Below are 21,620 nucleotides of genomic sequence, written 5' to 3'. Positions count from 1 at the left end.
ATATTGTATACGATGAAATGGAACTCAATTTTAATTTAAATTTAGTATGAAATTAAGGGTGTTGCCCGGGCCACAAGGGAAACACCCCTGGGTCCGCCCCTGGCTATAATAAGCATTGAATTTGCCTTCTCACCCAAATTGTGATATTTTTTTGGGGGCTGTAACTTGAACGCAAAACAAAATACCGAGTGAATGATCAAACAATCGGCGGTGGTTCCGCACACAGAGCACGCACATCTAACATACGGCAACAAATGTTATCGTCCTTTAAATAGTCCACGTGTGTGAGGAGGAGGAAAAAAGTATGATCGTTTTGTTCAATGGTAGCATGCTACATAAGAGTGTTTTTTCCGGCCAATTAGAGGTGCCATTTATCATGAATGTTATGTGCGAGAGTCCCATTTTCCGTGTGGTCGTTGGCGCGGGGCAGTGACCCAAATACTTAGTGTCCGAACCCCCCCCCCCCCCCTTGACAGATCCTGGCTACGGGCCCTGTTGTAGGTTCAATAAATAAAGAGGTGTTGCTTCAGATCATAAAGAATAAATGTTAATGCAAATTTTTTTTCCAGAACTTACTGTAGTATGGATCAATTAGGAGTTCTGACGGGACCATACACTATTAAATCCATGAAACCTTGTGACCTGAACTCAAGTACAAGGAAGTAAGTATACTGAACTTTTTTATTTATCTCTCTTTTTATTATACATTAATATGTTTTTTATGTGTAATTTATGAGGACCTAGCAGGTATATTTTTCAAAAATTTCTTAGCTGAGCCCCAACCATGGTGTGCTGGTCCTGTACACTTATAATTTTGTACAATTTCTGGGGACCAAGCAGCTCTATTCTAACAAACAGCAACCAGCCTACACCTCTGATAACACACCTGAATGTAAGCCAAGCTTTAAAAGAATAGCATCAGAGAATTTCAATAAAATCTTGTCACTACCGAAGTACAGTCAAGCTTTTGACCATATCGATCATACTATTATTGTACTAAATAGAATATAGGAATAAGAAGATAGATCATTTTATTAGGTTGTTATTGTTTTTGTGGCTATTGCCACATATCATTATGATCAGTGTTTATGTACAATGTATATTTAAATAAAATTTATGGTGTTTCACAAGTTACTAAATGTGGACATACATTACATTTATTCCAGATTATGTTCAATGATTGTGTTATTGGTACTAAACAAAGTGGAAATTTATGAAAAATGATGATGCAAAAAATAAGAAATAAAATACTTCCTGTATATGTGTGAATGACCAACTACTATTTTAATTATAATAACTCTGTTTAGTTAGTTGATAAATGAACAATAGATAAATATGTGTAGTCGTACTGTATATATATATTAACAACTTTTGTTTGCTAATCTTTGCAAACATTACTCGAAAAGTAAATACACTGTAGATCTATAGCATTTGCCCTATCAAACAACAAATTCTAACAGGCAATGACTGATTATTATTTTTCTGATAGTTAATCAATCAAGCTGTCAAATTGTCTTTTCTATTAATAGAAATAATTGGAATACTTGAGTGTAAAGCCTAAAATTATCAAAGACCAAACGTAATATTAATAATACAATATGATCTTTAATTCTTGTGGCTATAGCACTAATAATGCAAGTCATTCTTAGTAGACATTATCTATGCTATTAATCTTGATGACTGTGCAACAATATAATATCTTGATTATTAATATAGTAATACAACTATTGCAGAATACAAGTGTGATTAATTATTTATTTTTTATTTTGCAACCTTTTTCATATATAGTACTGCTTTTAAAGTTACCAAGTTTAAAAAGTGAAGCAAAAGCAAAAACATAAACATAAACCAAGTTTACAGTTTAAAGTCTTGAAGAGTATCTCACTGAACAATAACTTTTGAAATACATACATAATTTTAATACAGTATTTTATTTTTTTAAATTTTATTAGGGAAATATTGGAATATTTTGAAAATTGTTACAGTCTGAATGAAAGTTTATTCACCGCTCTCAAAAGTAAGTACATTATCAACATTTTTGTACTTTGGCTTTAATTTGCAAAATGTAGTAAATGTATGATGTTTGCATATGAAACGAAAATCTAAATCAGTCACTGCAACTCACACTGGATAACATGTTTGTATGTGATAAGGACCCAAAAAAAACCCACATTATTTTATCACCCTATCCCAGCTCAAAACTGATGAACCAAAAAAAAAACAAAATTTCCTGGACTATTCCAAAAATGTGCGCTGGGATGATAAACTAAATTTTATGGAGCCTAACTTTCGGTATTTTACTCTTATTATTAACATTTTTTTTTTATTATCATTAACATTTTTTTTTTATTATCATTATTGTTTTTTTTTTACTTTAAGCTTGATAATCTTTTCAGGCCTCAAATTTGGGGATTTTAGGGGCAAGGCCAGTTGGCCTCCGGTTTTTCGTTAATTTGAGGGGCAGCAAGGCCGACTTGGAAGGCATCAAGACCAACAAAAAAAAAAATAGGCCAAGTCTACTACTGTAGGCCTAGTAGTAGCCTACTTATAATAGTGTAGAATTACGGAAAAATAAAATGCAAAGGGGTAGTATCATTACAAACGCGATTTCTTGGGGATTCCCCTGCTCCCAAAAGTAAAACGCATGATACTAGTTGAAATATATGTGATATACACAGAAGGCTATGTTTTCAAGCTCAAGCGGGAATCAATTTCTATTTTGTAAACAATGACGAAGTCGAGTGCGATAGTAAATTTTGGGTATTATCCTAATCCCATCCATATACAGCAGCACTGCACAGCCCATTTAAAAACATATTTGTAAAAACCACTTTTTTGTGATAACGTACTGTACCAAAAATGAGATCAGATAATTAATAGATACGCTTGCCAAGACAGGACTAGCTTTGAAACAATAGGACGCGCAAAAAATACATAAGTTTACCGAAAATAGTGCTGCTGTGAAAATGGCCGATACTGTTTAGTCGAGAGTGAAATACACATGGTCCATTACATACAATAGTACGGCTTCAAGCTCGAGTGGTAGTCGATCGATATTTTCTATTCGCAATGTTCAGTGAAAACGGCCGGTGCTGAAGTCGAGCGCGAAAACATGTGGTTTCTTTTTGCCCTATCCATACACATTAATACCCCTTTTACACCACCGAGCTTACAACAACCCGTGTCATGTCCGAATAAATTTCCATTTCACACCTGATTCATTAACCCAGGAATGACATGTTGCATGTATTTACACTGCAAAATACTGTGTAAAAGTTCTAGATTAATCGAAATATCGCCCTTTCAAGCATGAAGAGACACTTTAGTAACAGTCTACTTATTATTATACCTCTTACAATTTTGATTAATGGCAATACAAAAAATTTCTTGAATTAAAAATGAATAACAAATAACCATAAGTTTTATTTATTAAATAAGCGAATAAACAAAATCTTATCTTAACTGTATGTAAATAAAAATATTATAGTGAGCGAGGATAGCAACCAACCGGAAAAACATATGCAGGACTTTTTATGCTGTTTACACTGGCTTACATTTTCGCATTTCTGTGTTCCGGGTACGACTCGGGTTACATAAATCCGGATCAACTATGCATTTTTGTTTGCGGTGTAAAAGGGATATACGTCTTGGAATTCGAGTGTTATTTTTGTAAACAGGAATGAAATACAGTATGATCTTATCGACCTCCCTTTTTATTAGACGATCAATAGAACGTAGCGTAGGCCTAGGTCTAGTCTAGTTTTTACTTTATTTATTACAAGTGTAGCTAGTTCGCCGGTGGAACATCGTGCCTCAAATTCATTGTTGAAAATTTATATTTATATTTTCGCCATTCAGTGGTTTTTATTGTGATGAAAATTCTAGGGCACTAATGCCAGTAGTGGCCGTTGTTGTTGTTCATTTTCAAAGACATTGAGGCCAATTGAGAGGGCACTGACGGCACTGGCCGTGGTAAAATTCGAGGCCTGTTTAAATAAACATAGGCCTAGCTTTTTTAGGCATACATAGGGCTGCTAGCTATAGGCCTTAGCTAGCCATTTTTTAAAGCCAAAAACTATCGAGATAGAAATAAAACTATTTCCGTGTTATGCTACGTGTATTTATATATTATTTCAGCATAGTTACCAACCTGAGAGATTTGAAATGCTACACCTCTCGTGGGGCCTGTGACGAAGCGAATTTAGTTCACTGGCACCCCTAGATGACCGGAAATGGTACTATCGCACGTAAAATTCATGATAAATGGTACCTAGTTGGCTGGAAATAACACTCCCATAGCGCGCTAGGAATCAGCAAAACGATCATACATCATTGCTTTTAATGCGAACGTCAGATGGAAATAGTGATAACAAATTATATATATATACTTCAGCTAAAATGCATGACAAATATGTGGTCACGCATGTGTTCAATCAAAATGTGTGTTTCATTAAAAATCACTTTGAAATGATGCAAGATGGCTGGTAACTATGTTTCAGATGAAAAATACTTTTAGTTTAGTGAGTTTTTTTATTCCCCAGACGGTTATCAGATGATCGATTCACAAAGACAACAATTTGTTCACCATTTGGTTTAAAAATCACCGTCTGGCTCAAGAAAAAAAATGCTGACCTTCATTTTCGTCAGTTTAGGGTCGGTCGGCATGGCCTTACGTTATCATAACTGCAGTGTATTTTCCAACCACATACTTTTTAAAATTCTATAATAAATTACTACAGCACTGAACTTGTATTTTCCTTTTGTGCAGATGAAAAGGCATTTTATGTGTGTCCTGACAGACTTCGTCTTCCTCTTATCTTTTACTATGCACATACAGCCACTGTCTATATAAACAAACTTATATTGGCAGGTCTCATCACAGTAAGTTCCTTTTTTTAATTAATTAATATAAGATGAGCATATTATTTGATTGCTGGTAGGTTCAGACTGGCTTAATCATGATCAAGCTATCAGCGATGAATGCAAACCTACCATATGCAGATGACGATCACATATTTCACAACCTAATTTAACTCTTTTGTCACAAATTTTGTTAGCCATGGAAAGCCTGAATCATTTGAACATCAATTGTAGGCCCTACACAATTTATTACTTTTATATTATCCATAATTATCATATTTTATTTTTGATCTGTTGATTAAAATTGGCAACATAAGAAAATAGATTGATAAATGTTTGTGTTTGTTTCCCAAGGAAAGAGTAGACATGGACTTTGAGACTTTATTTGAAACGGGTGTTGATGAAATGTCATGGGATGACACAGTAAGTTTTAATTTTGTTATTTTTCTAAACTTTCTGATTAGTAGAACTATATAAATATGTTAGTTAGTTCATTTTGCCATAGTTATTGTCTTGTTGTGTTGTGTCTACCATTACACAACGTAAGTGCATTCAGGACGTTTCTCGTTGCATATTAATATCAGCTCTTGATGTTTCATTCATTCGTTCCACTACTCTCGGCCATCAAAATTAGGACTAAATGACCCCAGGAAAGATACTGAAACATGCCTCAGAAATACTCCACCCATTCCCAGGCTGTTTTTTTAGCTTGAATGTGTGAATGGCTCTAGGCCTAAGACGACAGGATCGTAGACCCTATATTTAATGAAATGTTCGTTTGTAGCGTTTTCAATTTGTTGAAGCCAATCATATTGACACAGTATACTTTTGCCTGAGTGTTGACAAAGTGTGAGGCAGCGAGATATGCGAGGCATGCCAAATATTTGTGCGAGGCATCATTTTATCTTTCCAAAAGTGTGAGGCATGCAAGGCATATAGTTTACAATTTATAAAAAGTGCAAGACATATCTTAACGTTTTACCAGGATTGAAATGTAATCTGTGTTCAGTAATTTAATTGGCGTAATTATGCCGTGCAATAAAAATGCCACAGGTAAGATTATTCAGACCACTTATTAAATCTTATAGAATAAATTAAAAATTAAGGGGAAGACAATCCACCCTGTATGGTTCCTTTGTCTTTTTTGCAAGAATTAAATATATGCCCAGATCTCGGGCGATTGTATTGTTTCCAGATATGCATACTGCATAATTCTGTAGAACAGTTGATTGACTTGTCAGATTCTTTGTCCAGCACTATACAGGAGAGTTTGACAATTTTTCATTGAGATGATGTTGGTGGCATTACTAATGCTAATATTTGAAAGATGTGTTGTAGTTTGATGCAGATGAAACCATGTATTAGTGGATGAGGCAATTCATATGCCTTGATAGCATGATGCTTTAGCTTCTTCCATTGATTTCTCTGAAGTTGGAAATTTATGAATACTGTGTCTGGCATTGTTTGAGCAATCGCATTTTCTCTTGACTGTGGGTAGTCGGAATAGGCTTAAACTTATCAGACAATAGATTAGGCGACAATCTTGAAGGGGTAGATGAAACTGAAGTATCTGAAAGCAGATCTGTCATAACAGACTTTTGACTGGTGGTGGTTGGCAATCCAACAGGAAGTTTCAGACGGAGAATCATCGATATCAATTGAAGTGGGTCGACACAGCTTCTTTGGTCAGTGTTGTCGTAGCTCTAGCACTTCAAGCTTGAGATATTGGTTTTTTAGCATAGCACATGCAATTAAGTCCCCAGTAATATTGTTATTTGAGGGTACACTAAATTGGTATTCGAATCGTTCAGCAAAAATAGATATGTATTGTAAATAAATATCTGGATTTTTAGTTAGCTTTAGTTCACTATATGAAAAACAAAAGTTATTATATTATTATAATAAACTGAATTTAATGATATCTTACTTATTTTAGGAAAATTATAGGATGGGAGGAAGCTTTAAATGGCCATCCCTGAAGGATGTTGTGACTTACAGGTTAAAAGTTCGCAAAATTGTGCGCAAAGTTATTGAAGAAACACCGTTGAAACTACCCATTACTATGAAGAGTGTATGGGTAAGAGAAATGTTTCCTCATACTATTAACTTCTTTCTCATAGCACTTACTGTATATGAGGAATATACTATTACTATGCCAGTAGTTTTTTAATTCTGTTCTGGGGTACCATGTTTGTCGGAGAGAAAAGTATGATATTTTCTGATAAAAATTAAACAATATAACCCTACAGAGTGTGCCCATCAAACCATTTTCAGTGAAGTGACTAAAACTACCCTTAAATGTCTAATATCATCGAAGCTTTCTAGGGAACTGCCTCCTGACCCCACCCCCCCCCCCCCCCAAAAAAAATTAATAGGATATAGCTTTGAGGACATGGCCCACCCCCATCAAGGCTTTTGGCCCCTCCTTTGGGCAAATCCTGGCCACAGATTCTGTCTGGACTGGTCATGTAAGAGCACCATGTCAGCATCAGCTAGACCTTCTCAAGACCTATAATATTATTAGGAATATTCACATAGATGGGCATTATGTGACCTAGTTTTAGACAATTTACTATATTATATATTAGATATGGTTACTTATATCCGTGTTAACATTTCAAAATACTTTTTGGAGGGTGTCTAGAAAACTCAGATCTCAGATATATCTGAGTTTTCTAGATCTAGAAAAGTCCGATATCTGAGTTTTCTAGATCTTGAAAACTCAGATATCAAGATCTGAGTTTTCTAATTCCAGAATGGAAACTAAAACTCAGATTATCAAATGGATCGTTCCATTATTAATCAGAGGGTAGCTTGTTTGAAATACTACAGTATTATACGTTTTCTTAATAATAATAATAACTATTGTAACTTGTAGTAGCGGCCTACGACTTAAATCGTGAAGAAATACAGTATACCCCTTTTAAAATGTAGGCTTACCATTTAGGCCTAGCCTAGCTAAGCAAACTCAATTCAAGGCTCAACGTGTGGGCACTATCGCGATGTATTGCGAAGAGTAGGCCTGGCCCTACTAGGCTAGAAGTGGTCAACTCGTATCCAAAATAACTCATACCTATTCTTTTGGCTAACTCGTACCTCAACCAACTCGTACACACACCAATTCGTACATACCTAATTTTAAGCCGCTTCAACATGTTACAATATTAGTAAGAAAACGTACCCAGTAATCAGTTTTAATAATATCTAGTATTTCAAATGACCTACCCTCTGATTAATAATGGAATGATCCAACTGACCTACCAACCAATCATTTGATGATCTGAGTTTTCTAAGTTCCATTGTGGAACTAGAAAACTCAGATATTGATATCTGAGTTTTCTAGATCTAGAAAACTCAGATATATCTGAGATCTGAGTTTTCTTGATACCCCAGTATTAACCCTTTGAAGACGTGGCCCGTATCTCATACGGGGTAATTTACTGTCCCTTACTGTTATATGTACGGGTTGACTTTTTGAGGATCACTGAATTGCACTTTTTGAGCATTTGACCTTTGACCTAGGTAAAAAAAATGCAATGTCGGAAAGCCAAAACATTTCACATAATAAAATAAATCATAAAAATGTATTTTGCATTTTTCCTAAACCTATTAAAAATACCTTATTTAGCCTCAGTCACTTGGGGTAGAAATCAAGTAAAAATATTTTTCAACCATTTATTTTATTAGTGGGCGGTGTTTCTGGGGATTGAACATGAAAGAGTACACATAGAAACATCATCAGTGTTGATTAGACAATTGCCACTGGAGATGGTCACCACTCCAACGGGTTGGAAACATGCTCCAATCAATCATGGTATTTTACTTTAATATCAAGCATTATTTAAAGATCATTGAATATATCAATAATTTATTTTTAATTGCTGAAATATGGTACACATATTTAGTAAAGCATCATGCGTCCAACAGAAGAGACACAACTTAGATATCAAAAATAGATTTCAATCGATATATTATTCAAATATTTAATCAACTGAATAATACACTTTGCAACATTTTTTCTGGTTTGTTTTTTGGTTATAGTTGTGTAGCTGAATGAGATTAAACACAAGAAGGTCAATATTTTCTATGTTTTATGTTATTAATACATTTTTTTCAACAAATTAATTTAATTAATTGGTAATTAATTAAGGTTGGAAACTTAATTATTGTAAGCCTTTAAACTACTGTATAACTAATGTATTAAGAGTTTACACTTTTAGAAACCTCATTTTATAATTGTAAATTCTACTTTAAAACTAATTACTGGCCATATGCACAAACATATTTTAAAATCATTGTAGGATTACATGAATTTTAATGATGAATAATCGCTCCTAGTTCTGTGTTTTGATTCAATGGTCTCAGTAGTATATTGAAAGTATACATCCTTACAGTAATTTGAAACATATTATGTGTAATTTTCTTTAGGAATGGGTGCTGGAAAAAATGAATTAATTACTACAAAGGCAACAGAAGTGACTTTAGGAAAACCATTTGATTTTCCTGCATTTGGCTGGGATAATGAATATCCCAGATTGAGTATCAAGTAGGTTTACCCTTTCACATAGAGTTGTGGAATTATTGCTGTTGTAAACCCATTCATACACATCAATTGGAGGAGTTTGATGGCTTTTTGTGCAAAAAGGGTAACCAATATCAATATGGCGAATGTTTCTAAAACATGGTACATACATTCCCAATCCTATTTGTAAGGAAGATATTTGATTTTGATAGGATTTATTTCAATACCAAGAAGATAACAATACAGATAAAATAAAACCCCACAATAATTTAGTGTGTACCAGGGATAGCCCTCTAAATCCTCAAAAGAGGATTTTATTTTACATCTCCATCTAAACAATGGAAAAAACCATAGAATATCTTCCAAAGTCATGTTTGCCCCTCCCCTGGCTACCATGTTAACATATTATGTTTGCCCTGTTACAATCGTACTTCAGTAATTTTGTTCATTTTTACTTAGAGTGCCATCATTTAAGGCAACCAAGTATCTTACTACGAATAAAGAGTTTTTAGAATTTATTGAAGATGGTGGCTATGAAAGAAAAGAATTCTGGTCAGAAGAAGGTTGGAAATGGAGGTGCTTCAGAAATGCAAAGCATCCATCATTTTGGGTTTGTTCATCAGGTAATTATAGTTAATAGAGTGAGATGATGGATTTCGTAATGTTAAATAATGACTCGGGTAAAAACCTCGGGTTACCATATAATTATTGAATCTGTCCTTTTTTTTGACTGAATAAGATGAGGAATATAACATCTTAAAGAGTGAGTGGCCGAGCAGTTAAAACAGTGAAACTGTAAGCCCGCCATAACATCGGCAAGGATTCGAGGCTCACTCGCTCCATGATTCTGGTGGTAGAACAAGTCTTCTCGGATAAGGACTATAAACTATAAGTTTTTTCATTGTACTCGCCTATGTCAGAATTAAGCATAATTTATATATAGACAATCTGATAAAAATTAATAAAACAACATCTGCATGCTTGAAAATAATATAATAATACAGTAATAAAATATTCCTGTAGGACAAGCATCAAACAAATAAATTAATAAAATAATATCCTAAAGACAAAGAACGAAAGACACAATTCTTTAATTTATTCCTTTATATACATATTTCTGTATCTAAAAGGTTGTAAATCAGGCTGTGGTGGCACACTTCAAGGAATTACTCACTGCCAAGCATCTAACATACAACACAATGGAAATGGTATTAACGGAAATGGCCACTCCAATAGATATGGGTAATTGCTAACAGTTACTTCATTACAAAAACTGCACTTAATAAGTACAAATTGGGAGTGTAATTGTTTTTACTTTATACTATTAATTACATTGAGAATACTTGCAAAGTAATTCTCGAGATGGGATTCTTGACAATATTGACATTAAAATGTATAAAACCAGATGAAGTGTATACTCACTTTATTATGTTTTTTTTTTAAGTGTCTCATTCATTCTCCTTGATTTTTGTATTGATTAATTTACATTGAAAGTGGGAAGTGTTTTAAATAAAATACGGATTAGGGTACCATATTTTGACAAGCAGTCACCATTGCTCATATAGACTAGGCACAAAACTGGATAAAGTCCTCTAAAAATGCAAGCAAGCAGCAAATCATGCTCAAAGTTGGCAACACATTTTTTTAGGTTAATTTGAGTATGCTGAATGCGAAAATGGCTGTTGCCAATATTATTTGACCGAAAGCCCAGTTTGAGGAAATCTCTTTTATACCGCGGACGGTTGAAAATCTATCGATGAAATCAGAAATTTTTGTTTTCAAACACTTTATAATATCTTCCTAAGAGAAACTTAAGCCTACTTTGAGGGTGTTTTTCAAAATGGCCGCCTGGCACTAATTGTATCTCGGTAACTACTTATGGTAGAGATTGTTGGTAACATACATGTTTCTATCAGTAGTAATGCAAAAGTTTCTCTACAAATGACCGAAAGTGCATTAATTTTGGTAATTTGATCCATTTGGATCTGCTAAATCGGGGAAGAGTAAAATTTTTCTATTGCTGAATTAAGGTCTTGGGGCTGTTATTGAAATTTTATGTATGTAATACATATAATGGTCTTGTTGGTGGAGTACATTCCTAGTTATTCGAGCTCCTTTAGAAAGACATTGGCAATGACCAGGGATAAAGGAGCCTACCTGATAATAATAATATTATTAATGTAGGCTTATTGATGGAAATTCTTCTGTTAATTTAAACGACCTAGGCCTAAGTGAATATTTTATTGCCAAAGAATCATTAAGTAGTAATTATCTGTATATTATTCTTCGCAAGGTGAATGCAACACCTATAGCTAGGCAAGCTTATTACATAAACCAGTAGATATTCTACTTGTTGTTAGCTATATAATAACAGATATTGCCTTTTATATCGGTAAAATATAAGATTTATTTTGCTCTCGGGAATATATTTCCCTCCTCGGCCCTTATATTTCATTCACCTCTAAGGCGGCAATATCTATAATACAATATTTACCTGTTATCAATTGGCTTTGACAGGTATCTCCTATCTAACTGTACAATTTTATTTTTCTCTAAATCATAAGTAACAAGGCCAACAGCCATAAGTCGTGTGCTAAAACGCATAGTGATACCGGACCGACAGACAGACCGACCGACATAGTGAACTATAGAGTCCCGTCCACGTGACTAAAAATATCATTTCCAATAAATAATTTATCGTATCTTGATTTAAACTTGTTAAAGTTAGTAATGGCTTCTTGTATTTTTGGTCCTAGTTTTCTTTTAATTGTTCTGGTTCTTGTTGTGTAGTCTTCGATTATTCTTATATCATCGCCTTTGGTATTTACTCGACTTGTCTTTATATTTTCTCGTTTTTGTCTATTAACTGTATCTAAGATATTTTCTTTTTCTTTATAGTTCATGAATTTGACCAGGACCGGTCTTGGTCATGACACAGTGTTTATTTGATGTGCTCTGTCTAACAATGCCCCACCAGTTATGTTCAGCGTGTCTCTTACGTAATGTTGGATTTTGTTTTCGCAATCTTTCCAGGTTTCCCTTTGTTCTTCTAGTATGCCAAAGAAAGTTGTTTCGTCTAGACTGTGCTTCTAACTTGTCCATTTGTAATAGTCATTTTGTGTTTGTTGCTTTTAAGGATGTGTTTTCTGTTTCCAGACTATCCATACGTATTGCTATATCTACAGTTTTTGTCATCCATTTTTTCTTTCTTACCTTTAATATCAGACGCCATTTGGTCGACTTTTGTGCTTAATTTTTTCAGTTTAATTGGATCGTTATGGTCGGTCCCTGCACCACTCACTTCATGTATCATTGTTTGACACCTTTGAGGGCCTGAGTTTCGTTCTACATCCCCAGCTAATAACAATAAAAAGCATAAAAATGCTAATCTCATTCCTATTTGTAGACTTATCATTATATATATATATATATAAGTGCCAAGGTGGCCATTTTGAAAAATGCCCTCAAACTAAGCTTTTGGTCAAATAATATGTTTTGGCAACAGCCATTTTTATATTCAGCATACTCAAATTAACCTAAAAAACTTTGAGCATGACTTCCGCTTGCATCGATATTTTCAATTTTTGTGCTTAGTCTCTAATGAGATATTTTGGAAACCAATTGGCCAATGGAAAATCAATCAAACATGTAATGGCAGGACATAATCTTATCGCATCCAAACCATTTAGTTTGATCCAGCGATGCGTGGTGTTCTGTTGTTTGATAGCCTTGATGGTGAATTTTGTCTAAGCAATTTCTAAGTTGATTCATTCATTCATGCAATAGAAAAAAGTGGGAAAATTGAGAACATTTTACAGTACAATTTTAATACAGTACATACTAGCGCTGTATGATTCAGGTAATAAAGATTCATAACATTCAACCTCAACCTGAAGTATGCCCACAAAATATGATAGATTAGATACAAGAAAAATAAAGAAAAAGAACTTAAGAATGTACAAATAATATTTTTTTGATGTTGCTTTGTTTGGCATATTTTAATAGGTATCGTACAATGACTGAGGTAATCTGTTTACCTGGAGATTGGCCAGTAGATGTGAACTACTTGGAAGCAAAGGCATACTGTGCATGGAAAGGACCAGAATTTCGTCTTCCAAGTGAAGCTGAAATGTATGTAATGAGAGGAGCACAGGTTAGTATGATTTATAACATTAGAGAAACCGTTAGATGCAGATCCACGCACCCATCCAGCAAGCAATTTTGGTTGTTTCAATTGGATGAGAACATAATTCTTAATTTTTGAATTATTTCTCATAAAACTCATTTCTCTGTGTGTTGATCATGGCATACAAAACCAATGCCTGGACGGTCCGACCCAATTGATAGCCAATAGTCCAAACAATATACCACATAAATATATATTTAGTTATTAATCTATTTTGTAGATATCTGCGGATGCTGGTGTTTCTTGTGATCCTGTATTTTGTAATGACTTCAGAGAGAAATACAACTCAGATATGATATTCAACTCATCTAGCGTGAGAAAACCTACTAATAATTTGATAAAAAGAAATGTTTTATTTGTTGAAATGTATCCATTGTACGGTAGATCATTATGATAGCCATTCATTCAGTTTTTGTCCTGCTGCACGCATCCATACATATTCCATATAAAAATGGCCCCAATTGTACTGAGAAACTTTTTTGAGTGAGTATGTATGTATGTATGTGTATATATATATGTATATCGTTTCACATATATATATATATATATATTACATATACATACGGTTCCACTGTATATAAATATATATAATCACATCAGGCAAAGAACATTAATTCTAAACCGCCCTATACTGATTTAAAATAAAAAATTAATTAATTTGAAACGATAAGATGAGGAAATCTGTGAGAATGAGAAAAAGTCGCCCTAACCGAGATTCCAACCCGGACCTTCTTCTTGACCACTGGGGCTTTCATGGTATAGTTAAAACTCGATTGGATAGCGACTCAAATGTACGGCGGAACAGCACTAGTCCCTCAATTGTATTTAAAAAACTGACTTGCAGGGACTAATTGCTTGACTAAAAATAGTCATATGAACAGAAAAATTGTCAGACTTATTCGGCAAAACCCACAAAAAAATGGTCCTGAAGGACTGGGATGAAACCTTACAAAGACACCTGGCACTAGTCTTCAATGAATAAACAAATACTGATTTTTTCATTACTTTCTTGGTTCATTACTCACTGACTGAACAATTTCTAAAACAACAGTTAGTCATGTGTTACCAGGAAAAAGTATGATCGTTTTGCTGATTATCATCATCATTGTCATCATCATTTCTGGCACACTAGAGATGCCATTTATCATGAATTTTAGGTTTCAGCTGTCCCATTAGAATACTTTGTTATTGTTATATAACTGTGATTATCTAATTTAACTAACTTTATGCATATTGTGTTTGGTCAATATTTAAATATTTGCATAATTACTAAGAGGAAGAAGCCCTGACGTTATAATATATTCTCTTAAAATGGGTTTCTGAACTTTCAAACTGGTGGTTCATTATCCATTGTGTTTAGTTTGTAGTTTTCTCTTTCTTTGTTGTAGCCTGTGAATATGTTTAAAGCTAGTGATACAGGGTTTCATGACACTTTTGGAAATGCCTGGGAGTGGACTGTAGACAACTTCAATGGTTATCCTGGTTTCCAAACACACCCGTATTATGATGACTTTTCAGATCCATCTTTTGATGGATTTCATAATATCATAGTAGTATGTATCATCTTCTTTTATCTAATTTATTTTTATTCATTAATTAAATACAAATATTTTGAGTATTTATTTTTATCTGCACAATCAATTTATGTATTGTATTTTAGGGTGGCTCTTGGGCGTCAACAGGCCAGCAAGCTTCCTGGTTCAACCGTGCTGGTTTTCGAAGGCACTTTTTCCAACACGTTGGATTCAGACTGGTATCCAGTACAAATACTTCAGACATTCCACCTATCCGTGTAATTGGCTCTAAAGTTCACATCCTCTCTGTAGGCTCAAAAGGTACAGTAGATATATTCACTCATACAAATAACTAGTAAAAGTGATAAAGTAGCAGATAAACTAACACCCTAACTGTATTTCAAAACAATATTAACAAAAGATAAATATTTTGTATATGTCACAAGTTTTGACACAAAGAATTTATGGTGCATACAATTATCTGATTGACTAGTTTCAGCCGTTTGCGATTGGCTACTCACTCGAACAATAATATTCATATTTCAGTATTTTAGAAATTTAACTACCTACAGTACTGTAAGTTGCACATGCACTCTGTTATGTTCGGCAACATAATGGTCACATACGTATACATGGGTACATGTACTTCAACCCGTTTCTTTGCGAGATGATGTGATGATGAAAGTTTTTGAAGGCTAAAAAAAACATACAGTAATTTGATTGAGGCTAGCTTCCTTGCAAACAATCACACATTGAAGGATCTTATGCGGAAATTCATTATCTATTTATTAATTTCCAAATTGATCCAAAGTGCTTCACAATGATTAGGCGTACAATTTTGATTTACAATTTTTAGATATAAAAGTACAGATCTCAATTATTTAAAATTATATATATGAAATAAATATATATATATATACACTATAACAAATACTATACTATATTTAAAATTACTTAGGAAATAAGAGATATATTATGTGGTCAGAAATGGTAATAGAACATGTTCTACGCTGTAACTTAACTTAAGGTGTTCATGACAATGCATATATGTATAAATATCAACCAATCACTAAATAGATGTCTTTTTAAAAGCAGCACAGTGTTTAATTGTTATTATGTAATACTAAAAATAGAGTTATTCAGGCTAAGTTTTATTAACATTAATGCTTTAAAAAATGAAATGAACAGGGTGAGGGAACAATTTTGCTTAAATCAGTACAAACACCCTCAGATGTTTTAGAAGAAGAAACTATAATGTATAGTAACAAATTGGCACACATGGGACACAATGCTGTAGAATATGAAGAAACTAATTTTTATAGCATTGTGTTCTATGGTTCCAAATTGGCACATTTGAGAAAGTGAAAATTATATATTTAATTAAAAACTATTAGTCAGATGTTTTGCCTTAGGTATTTTTATTTTTTACATTTACATTGAGAACGAATATTATAATATATTTTAAGGTTGATTATATTCAAAAATGCATTTAAAAGTACTGTATATTATGCATGGCTTAAATATTGAATAAAATAATATTTAATCACTTTTTTTTTTTTTTTTAAATTTACAATTTCACGTTTATAGAAATAACAGCTGATTATTGAAGAAAGAAGATGATTTATTTTATTTCATGTCATATTTCCATATATAATAAAATGACATCATGAATAATAAAAAGGTGTTGAATCAACAAGTAGTTGTAGTATAAGATAAATTAATACTCATTTAGTGATAGTGTATTTACATATGAAAACATATTTTTATTTACTATAGAAAACATGTGCTTATTGCCATACACGCACAAGAACATGTTTGTGCCAACTGCTAACAAACAGATTTTAAATGATACTCCTGGAAACTTGAACAAAATGCTATATAAGCAATATGATGTCATCAGCAACAATTACTATGATAACCTTGCAGAGTTTGTTGATGGAACAATACATGATACTAATCCACTGCAATCGGCACTCGTTCTTGGATGTGCCACTGGAAGATTAGCATTTCATCTTTCTCGTACATTTTCGAAAGTAACATTTCCTCTTTTTAAAGACCTTTTCATAAGACCTTTTCATAAGACCTCTTCACACAGTTACATTGTCTTGTGTGGTTTTTAGCCAAAATGACATATAATATTTAAATAAAGTATAGAGATCAATAAATAAAAGACGTATATTGGGTAAGGTTTTACTCTTCCAAAAATGCACTAGTTTTTATAGTGCACACAAGCCACACAGGACCTCCACGTACATGCAAGTGTTCATCTCCTGCAGTTGCTAGGTTAAAATTTGATAATTGAAGACTCGATAAGCATCCATGCCATACATTATAATTCCTCTTACTTGTCTGGTATTAGTTTTTTCTCTCTCTTCCTCTTTCTCCCCAGGTAACTGGTATTGATTACAGTAGTCGATTTCTGGATGCTGCCATTGCATTAAAAAGAGATGGTACTTTGGAGTATCCTGATAATACACACACTAAGGATAACAGTTCAAAAACATTTGATGACTCGTGGAGTAAAATAAAAGTGGTAGTTCCATGTGATATTGACAGAAGTAGGGTTGTATTTAAACAGGTAATTTATATCAAAATTTAAAATGACTATTGTTTAATGTAAAATATAAACCTTTGCAAAAATATTGATATTAACCCTACTTATTCAAACAGCAACGAAGCAGAACAAGCATTTTTTTTTTTGTGTTATAGGACTTTTTGTAATATTACAAGATTGAAAATTAACCAAATTTGAATCTCATTTATGTAAATTTTAGACATTTTTTTAAAGTAAAAAGTATATAAATCAGAAACAAATATAAATTTTACAATTACAAATAGTCTTATAAACAACAAGTATGACAACACTCATTAACCCAGAGGTAATATAATGGTTTTAATATTGTGTAAAAAACAAGTGTGATTTTGTCAATATAGATTATTATTTATTATATTTATTTTCTATTTAATTTCATACTATTCTTTATAATGTTTTTTGTTTAGGTTATTATTATTTTTTACATTTTTAGTTAACATGGATTCCAAATGAGCTTAAAGATTTTGATCTGGTTGTTCTAGATTTTCTAGATCGAGTCATGAACATTGAAGGTAAATTTAGAGCCACTAATTTATTTTCTATATTTTTTTTGTAATAAAAGGGCATAATACGGGGAATGTTTGATACAATTGCATATGATTTCATCACTTTCACACTTTACGTGATAAAATATATTTTTAAGGATTATCAGCACCTAATACTTGGCCGACTCATTTAATCTTATTTAAAATATCACATTCTAAATAGCCACAAAAATGTCTCATTATAGCCTTCCTATTTCAAAACAAACATTGAAAGTCTATGGCAAAGTGAGAAAACAACAGTCCTTCTCTAACAGTATTTGATTTTCAAACATTTCTCATACCAAAAATATATATTATTGTAATGTACCTTTTTTAGGTTTATTTGTTCAATTTTGAATTAATATATACATATTTTTGAACAAATCACTTTGCCACACACTTTAATGTTTTTTTTTATAGATCATTTACTTGTTTTCAACAAAAAAATATGCTTATGCCCCCATATTCTTGAATCAAACTTTAGTCGTAGTTTGAACTTTGATTTCAAAAAGTGCTAGTTCAAAGTATTAATTTAAATTTGGTTCTTAAAAAAGTTTGCAGTTCGACTTAATAAAGTCATGCTTCAAATGCTATATATTAGCCAATGATATTAGAGGAGCAGATGAAATTTCCATTTCCACAAAACTTTTTAGCATACTACTAAAAAAATCAAGTCCTGATTTAGTTAAGGATGGGTTGATTTATAGTTACTAAGTTTGGTTTATGAATTAAAATGACATCAAGTTTTAGCTCAAACTACGACTAAAGTTTGGTTTAAGAATACATGCGTTATATTCTATGTTGTACCTTTATTATACTATCTATTCACATCGATTTTGTTGTCTTGCTGTACTATTAGTTAGTTATTAGACATTATCTGGAATTGATCAGTTTTTGATTTTTAATTTGTCTTCACAGATTAAAAAAACATCCCTGCAAGTCTCGCCTTGACTAAACATAAACCCTAAAATGAAAGTGGTTTTACATACATACACAAATTCAGAATATGGATTTTAAATTTATTGTTGAGGGGCTTAATCCAGACAGCATTGGTTTCTGTAAAGAGCAACTGATACTGTTGAACATTTTATAGTTGTTATAGTTGATTTTCTGCTTTCTTTTCTGTGATTTCTGAGCTATATTCATTCACAAAAAATAGTGACAATGATTTAATAAAGCCATTTTCAAAATTGGGAATACCATTTTTATATCATAAAATGTCAAGAATGAAGAGAATATAATTTGCTGGATCTTTCATCCCTGCAAGTCTAAATAGAAACATTTTATAAACGTTAGTTGACAATTATAAAAGTACAAAAAAGGCAACAGGCCATAAAATATACATTTTGACTGAAATATTCTGTATTGATTGTTCTGCTGCAATATGTTATTAAAGAATGTTATTTTATGGCCTGCTCCTTTGCCAAAATGTCATCATGTGTCTTTTAAAAATATTATTGCATAAATTTGCATTTAAAACAAAACCCCAAAAATGTTTTTCTCAAGAGCAATAATAATAATAATACAACAACAATAAGAAATTGTTTTTCATATCTTTCAATAATATTTTTAAAAGAAATAAAAGGCATTTTTTGGTTGTGTAACATTTATTAGATGTTTATTTGTATTAAAAAATTAAAAATCTTGAGTCAACATGACAGGTATGTATGTGGTATTTGTAAACAATTGTTTAACATTTTTAGTTACATTTTTTTTACCATTGCATATATTTAGGCAATCAATGGATGGTTACATACAGTACTTATATTATTACCTCTGGCATGCCAATGAGGTTATGTGATCACTTTGTCTGTGTTTGCTTATCTGTCTGTTAGCAAGATTTACCTACTCAGCGCATTTTGACCAAATGTTCACCATAGTAGATAGTCCACAGACGATTCTTTCATTAATTCATTCATTTAAAACATTACATTTTGGAGGTACACAATCATTACATGTACTTTACTATTTTAATCGACTATGACATTGACAGTTTTAACAAAGTATTAAATCGCAAATGTTTTACTGTATTTAGTGGTATATTATTTATAGGTCTATAAAACATGAAAAATATTTTATTACTGGATAAAGAATATATTTAAAAATTGTTTCTCTTTGTACCTATTCTCTTCCCCATCCCTCAACCCTAATGTTACATACAAAACACAAATTGAGTTTGTTTAAATGAGTCCAAATATAAAAATTTTCTCTTTCGGAAGTAATTCCTCGGGTGCTAATTTTAGTTACATAAATCATCGTGTCTATTTATTCGTTTCTGTAAGCGACAATGTATTATAGTCCTGCGGTACGTACATTTAAAATTGTTAGTTTTTTTACGCTGAAATTACTGTGTATTCAATAACCATCTGTGGGCGTGCACGACCTAGATGGTATGCAAGTGAAGCGAGCGTACCATCTAGTTAATACAATTAACGTTTATCTGGGGCGGATCCAGACATTTTTGAGAGGGGGGTCTGCCGATAAAAAGGGCACATCAGATATTGAGTATTTGAGCCACAGCCCCACCATGGTGGGGGTTGTGGCGAAGCGAATTTTGTTACAGGACACACTTAGATGGCCGGAAATGGTACTCTCGCACGCAAAATCCATGATAAATGGCACCTTTCTAGTTCGCCGGAAATGACACTTTATTAGCGCGCTAGCTAGCAAACAGCAAAGTGAGCATAGCCTAAGCCTAAGCACGCGGCGACTAACAATATCTTTTTTTGTTGCGTTCAATGCAAACGTCGGGGGAAGTCCCAGATGAACGTACTTCCGATACAGTCATAAATGATAATACAAAGACAGACCTCGGCGGCGGGTAAAAAAGTAGGTATCTAGGCCTTGCTGATCATTATTACAGACTTCAGCGGCGGCGGGTAAAAAAATAGGTGGTCCAGAGGTATCTAGCTGCTCATCATTATTACTAGTATGTAACAACCAGCCACCTAGTTTGACACAATGTTTGGCTTGTTCTGCCAAATCTTGCTGTTTGCGCTTTCTCCCTCTCATTACGAGGCATCTTGAAAATAGCGCGAAAAAAGTTTACATGCGCCCTCTGTAGTATGTGAAATTATCTATTTTTAGAAGTTTAAGTAGAGATCATCACGCGTCACCACCTCTCACGATGCTCTTTGATCGGCCACCGTAACTTAACATCGCGCGCATTGTGATAAATTTCTGTTTTTATTTTTGGGGTTAGTGTAGCCTACTCTGTGCACACTAATATACACACAAATATGTCACACGAATAAAATATTGAACCTCTAAAAAAAGGGCACCCTTAAAATTTAGTGGGGTCCGGACCCCGTGGACTCCCACCCTGGATCCGCCCCAGTTCATAAGCAACTTTTAGTAATACAGTTTATTTGTATAATTATGTGTTTAAACATTACATTGGTTTATGTATTTATTGTCAAGT

The 21,620-nt window shown here is 33.0% G+C and overlaps 1 protein-coding gene across 4 annotated transcripts in view; it reads left to right on the top strand.

The window, feature by feature from the left end:
- The window catches only part of LOC144845428 (uncharacterized), a 38,333-nt gene that overhangs the window by 13,495 nt on the left and 3,218 nt on the right, over positions 1-21,620 (top strand). For 2 of the 4 annotated variants that reach the window (XM_078702753.1, XM_078702752.1), the window contains exons 2-17: positions 570-662; positions 1,953-2,017; positions 4,769-4,881; positions 5,215-5,283; positions 6,797-6,937; positions 8,548-8,674; positions 9,289-9,406; positions 9,842-10,005; positions 10,513-10,624; positions 13,388-13,535; positions 13,789-13,881; positions 14,957-15,121; positions 15,229-15,403; positions 16,859-17,115; positions 17,472-17,660; positions 18,109-18,187. In XM_078702753.1, the coding sequence (XP_078558879.1) occupies positions 583-662; positions 1,953-2,017; positions 4,769-4,881; positions 5,215-5,283; positions 6,797-6,937; positions 8,548-8,674; positions 9,289-9,406; positions 9,842-10,005; positions 10,513-10,624; positions 13,388-13,535; positions 13,789-13,881; positions 14,957-15,121; positions 15,229-15,403; positions 16,859-17,115; positions 17,472-17,660; positions 18,109-18,187 (2,095 nt within the window). In that variant the 5' untranslated portion in view covers positions 570-582. Of the gene's footprint in view, positions 1-569; positions 663-1,952; positions 2,018-4,768; positions 4,882-5,214; positions 5,284-6,796; positions 6,938-8,547; positions 8,675-9,288; positions 9,407-9,841; positions 10,006-10,512; positions 10,625-13,387; positions 13,536-13,788; positions 13,882-14,956; positions 15,122-15,228; positions 15,404-16,858; positions 17,116-17,471; positions 17,661-18,108; positions 18,188-19,117; positions 19,723-21,620 lie in introns of those variants that run through there. The other 2 variants (XR_013612548.1, XM_078702754.1) reach the window with 2 other exon arrangements.

This window comes from Antedon bifida, chromosome 6 (genome assembly GCF_963402885.1).
Source record: "Antedon bifida chromosome 6, ecAntBifi1.1, whole genome shotgun sequence".
In the NCBI taxonomy this organism is placed as follows: Eukaryota; Metazoa; Echinodermata; class Crinoidea; order Comatulida; family Antedonidae; genus Antedon; species Antedon bifida.
Note: the sequence above shows the minus strand (reverse complement) of the source record. Positions and strands in the feature narration are given on the sequence as shown.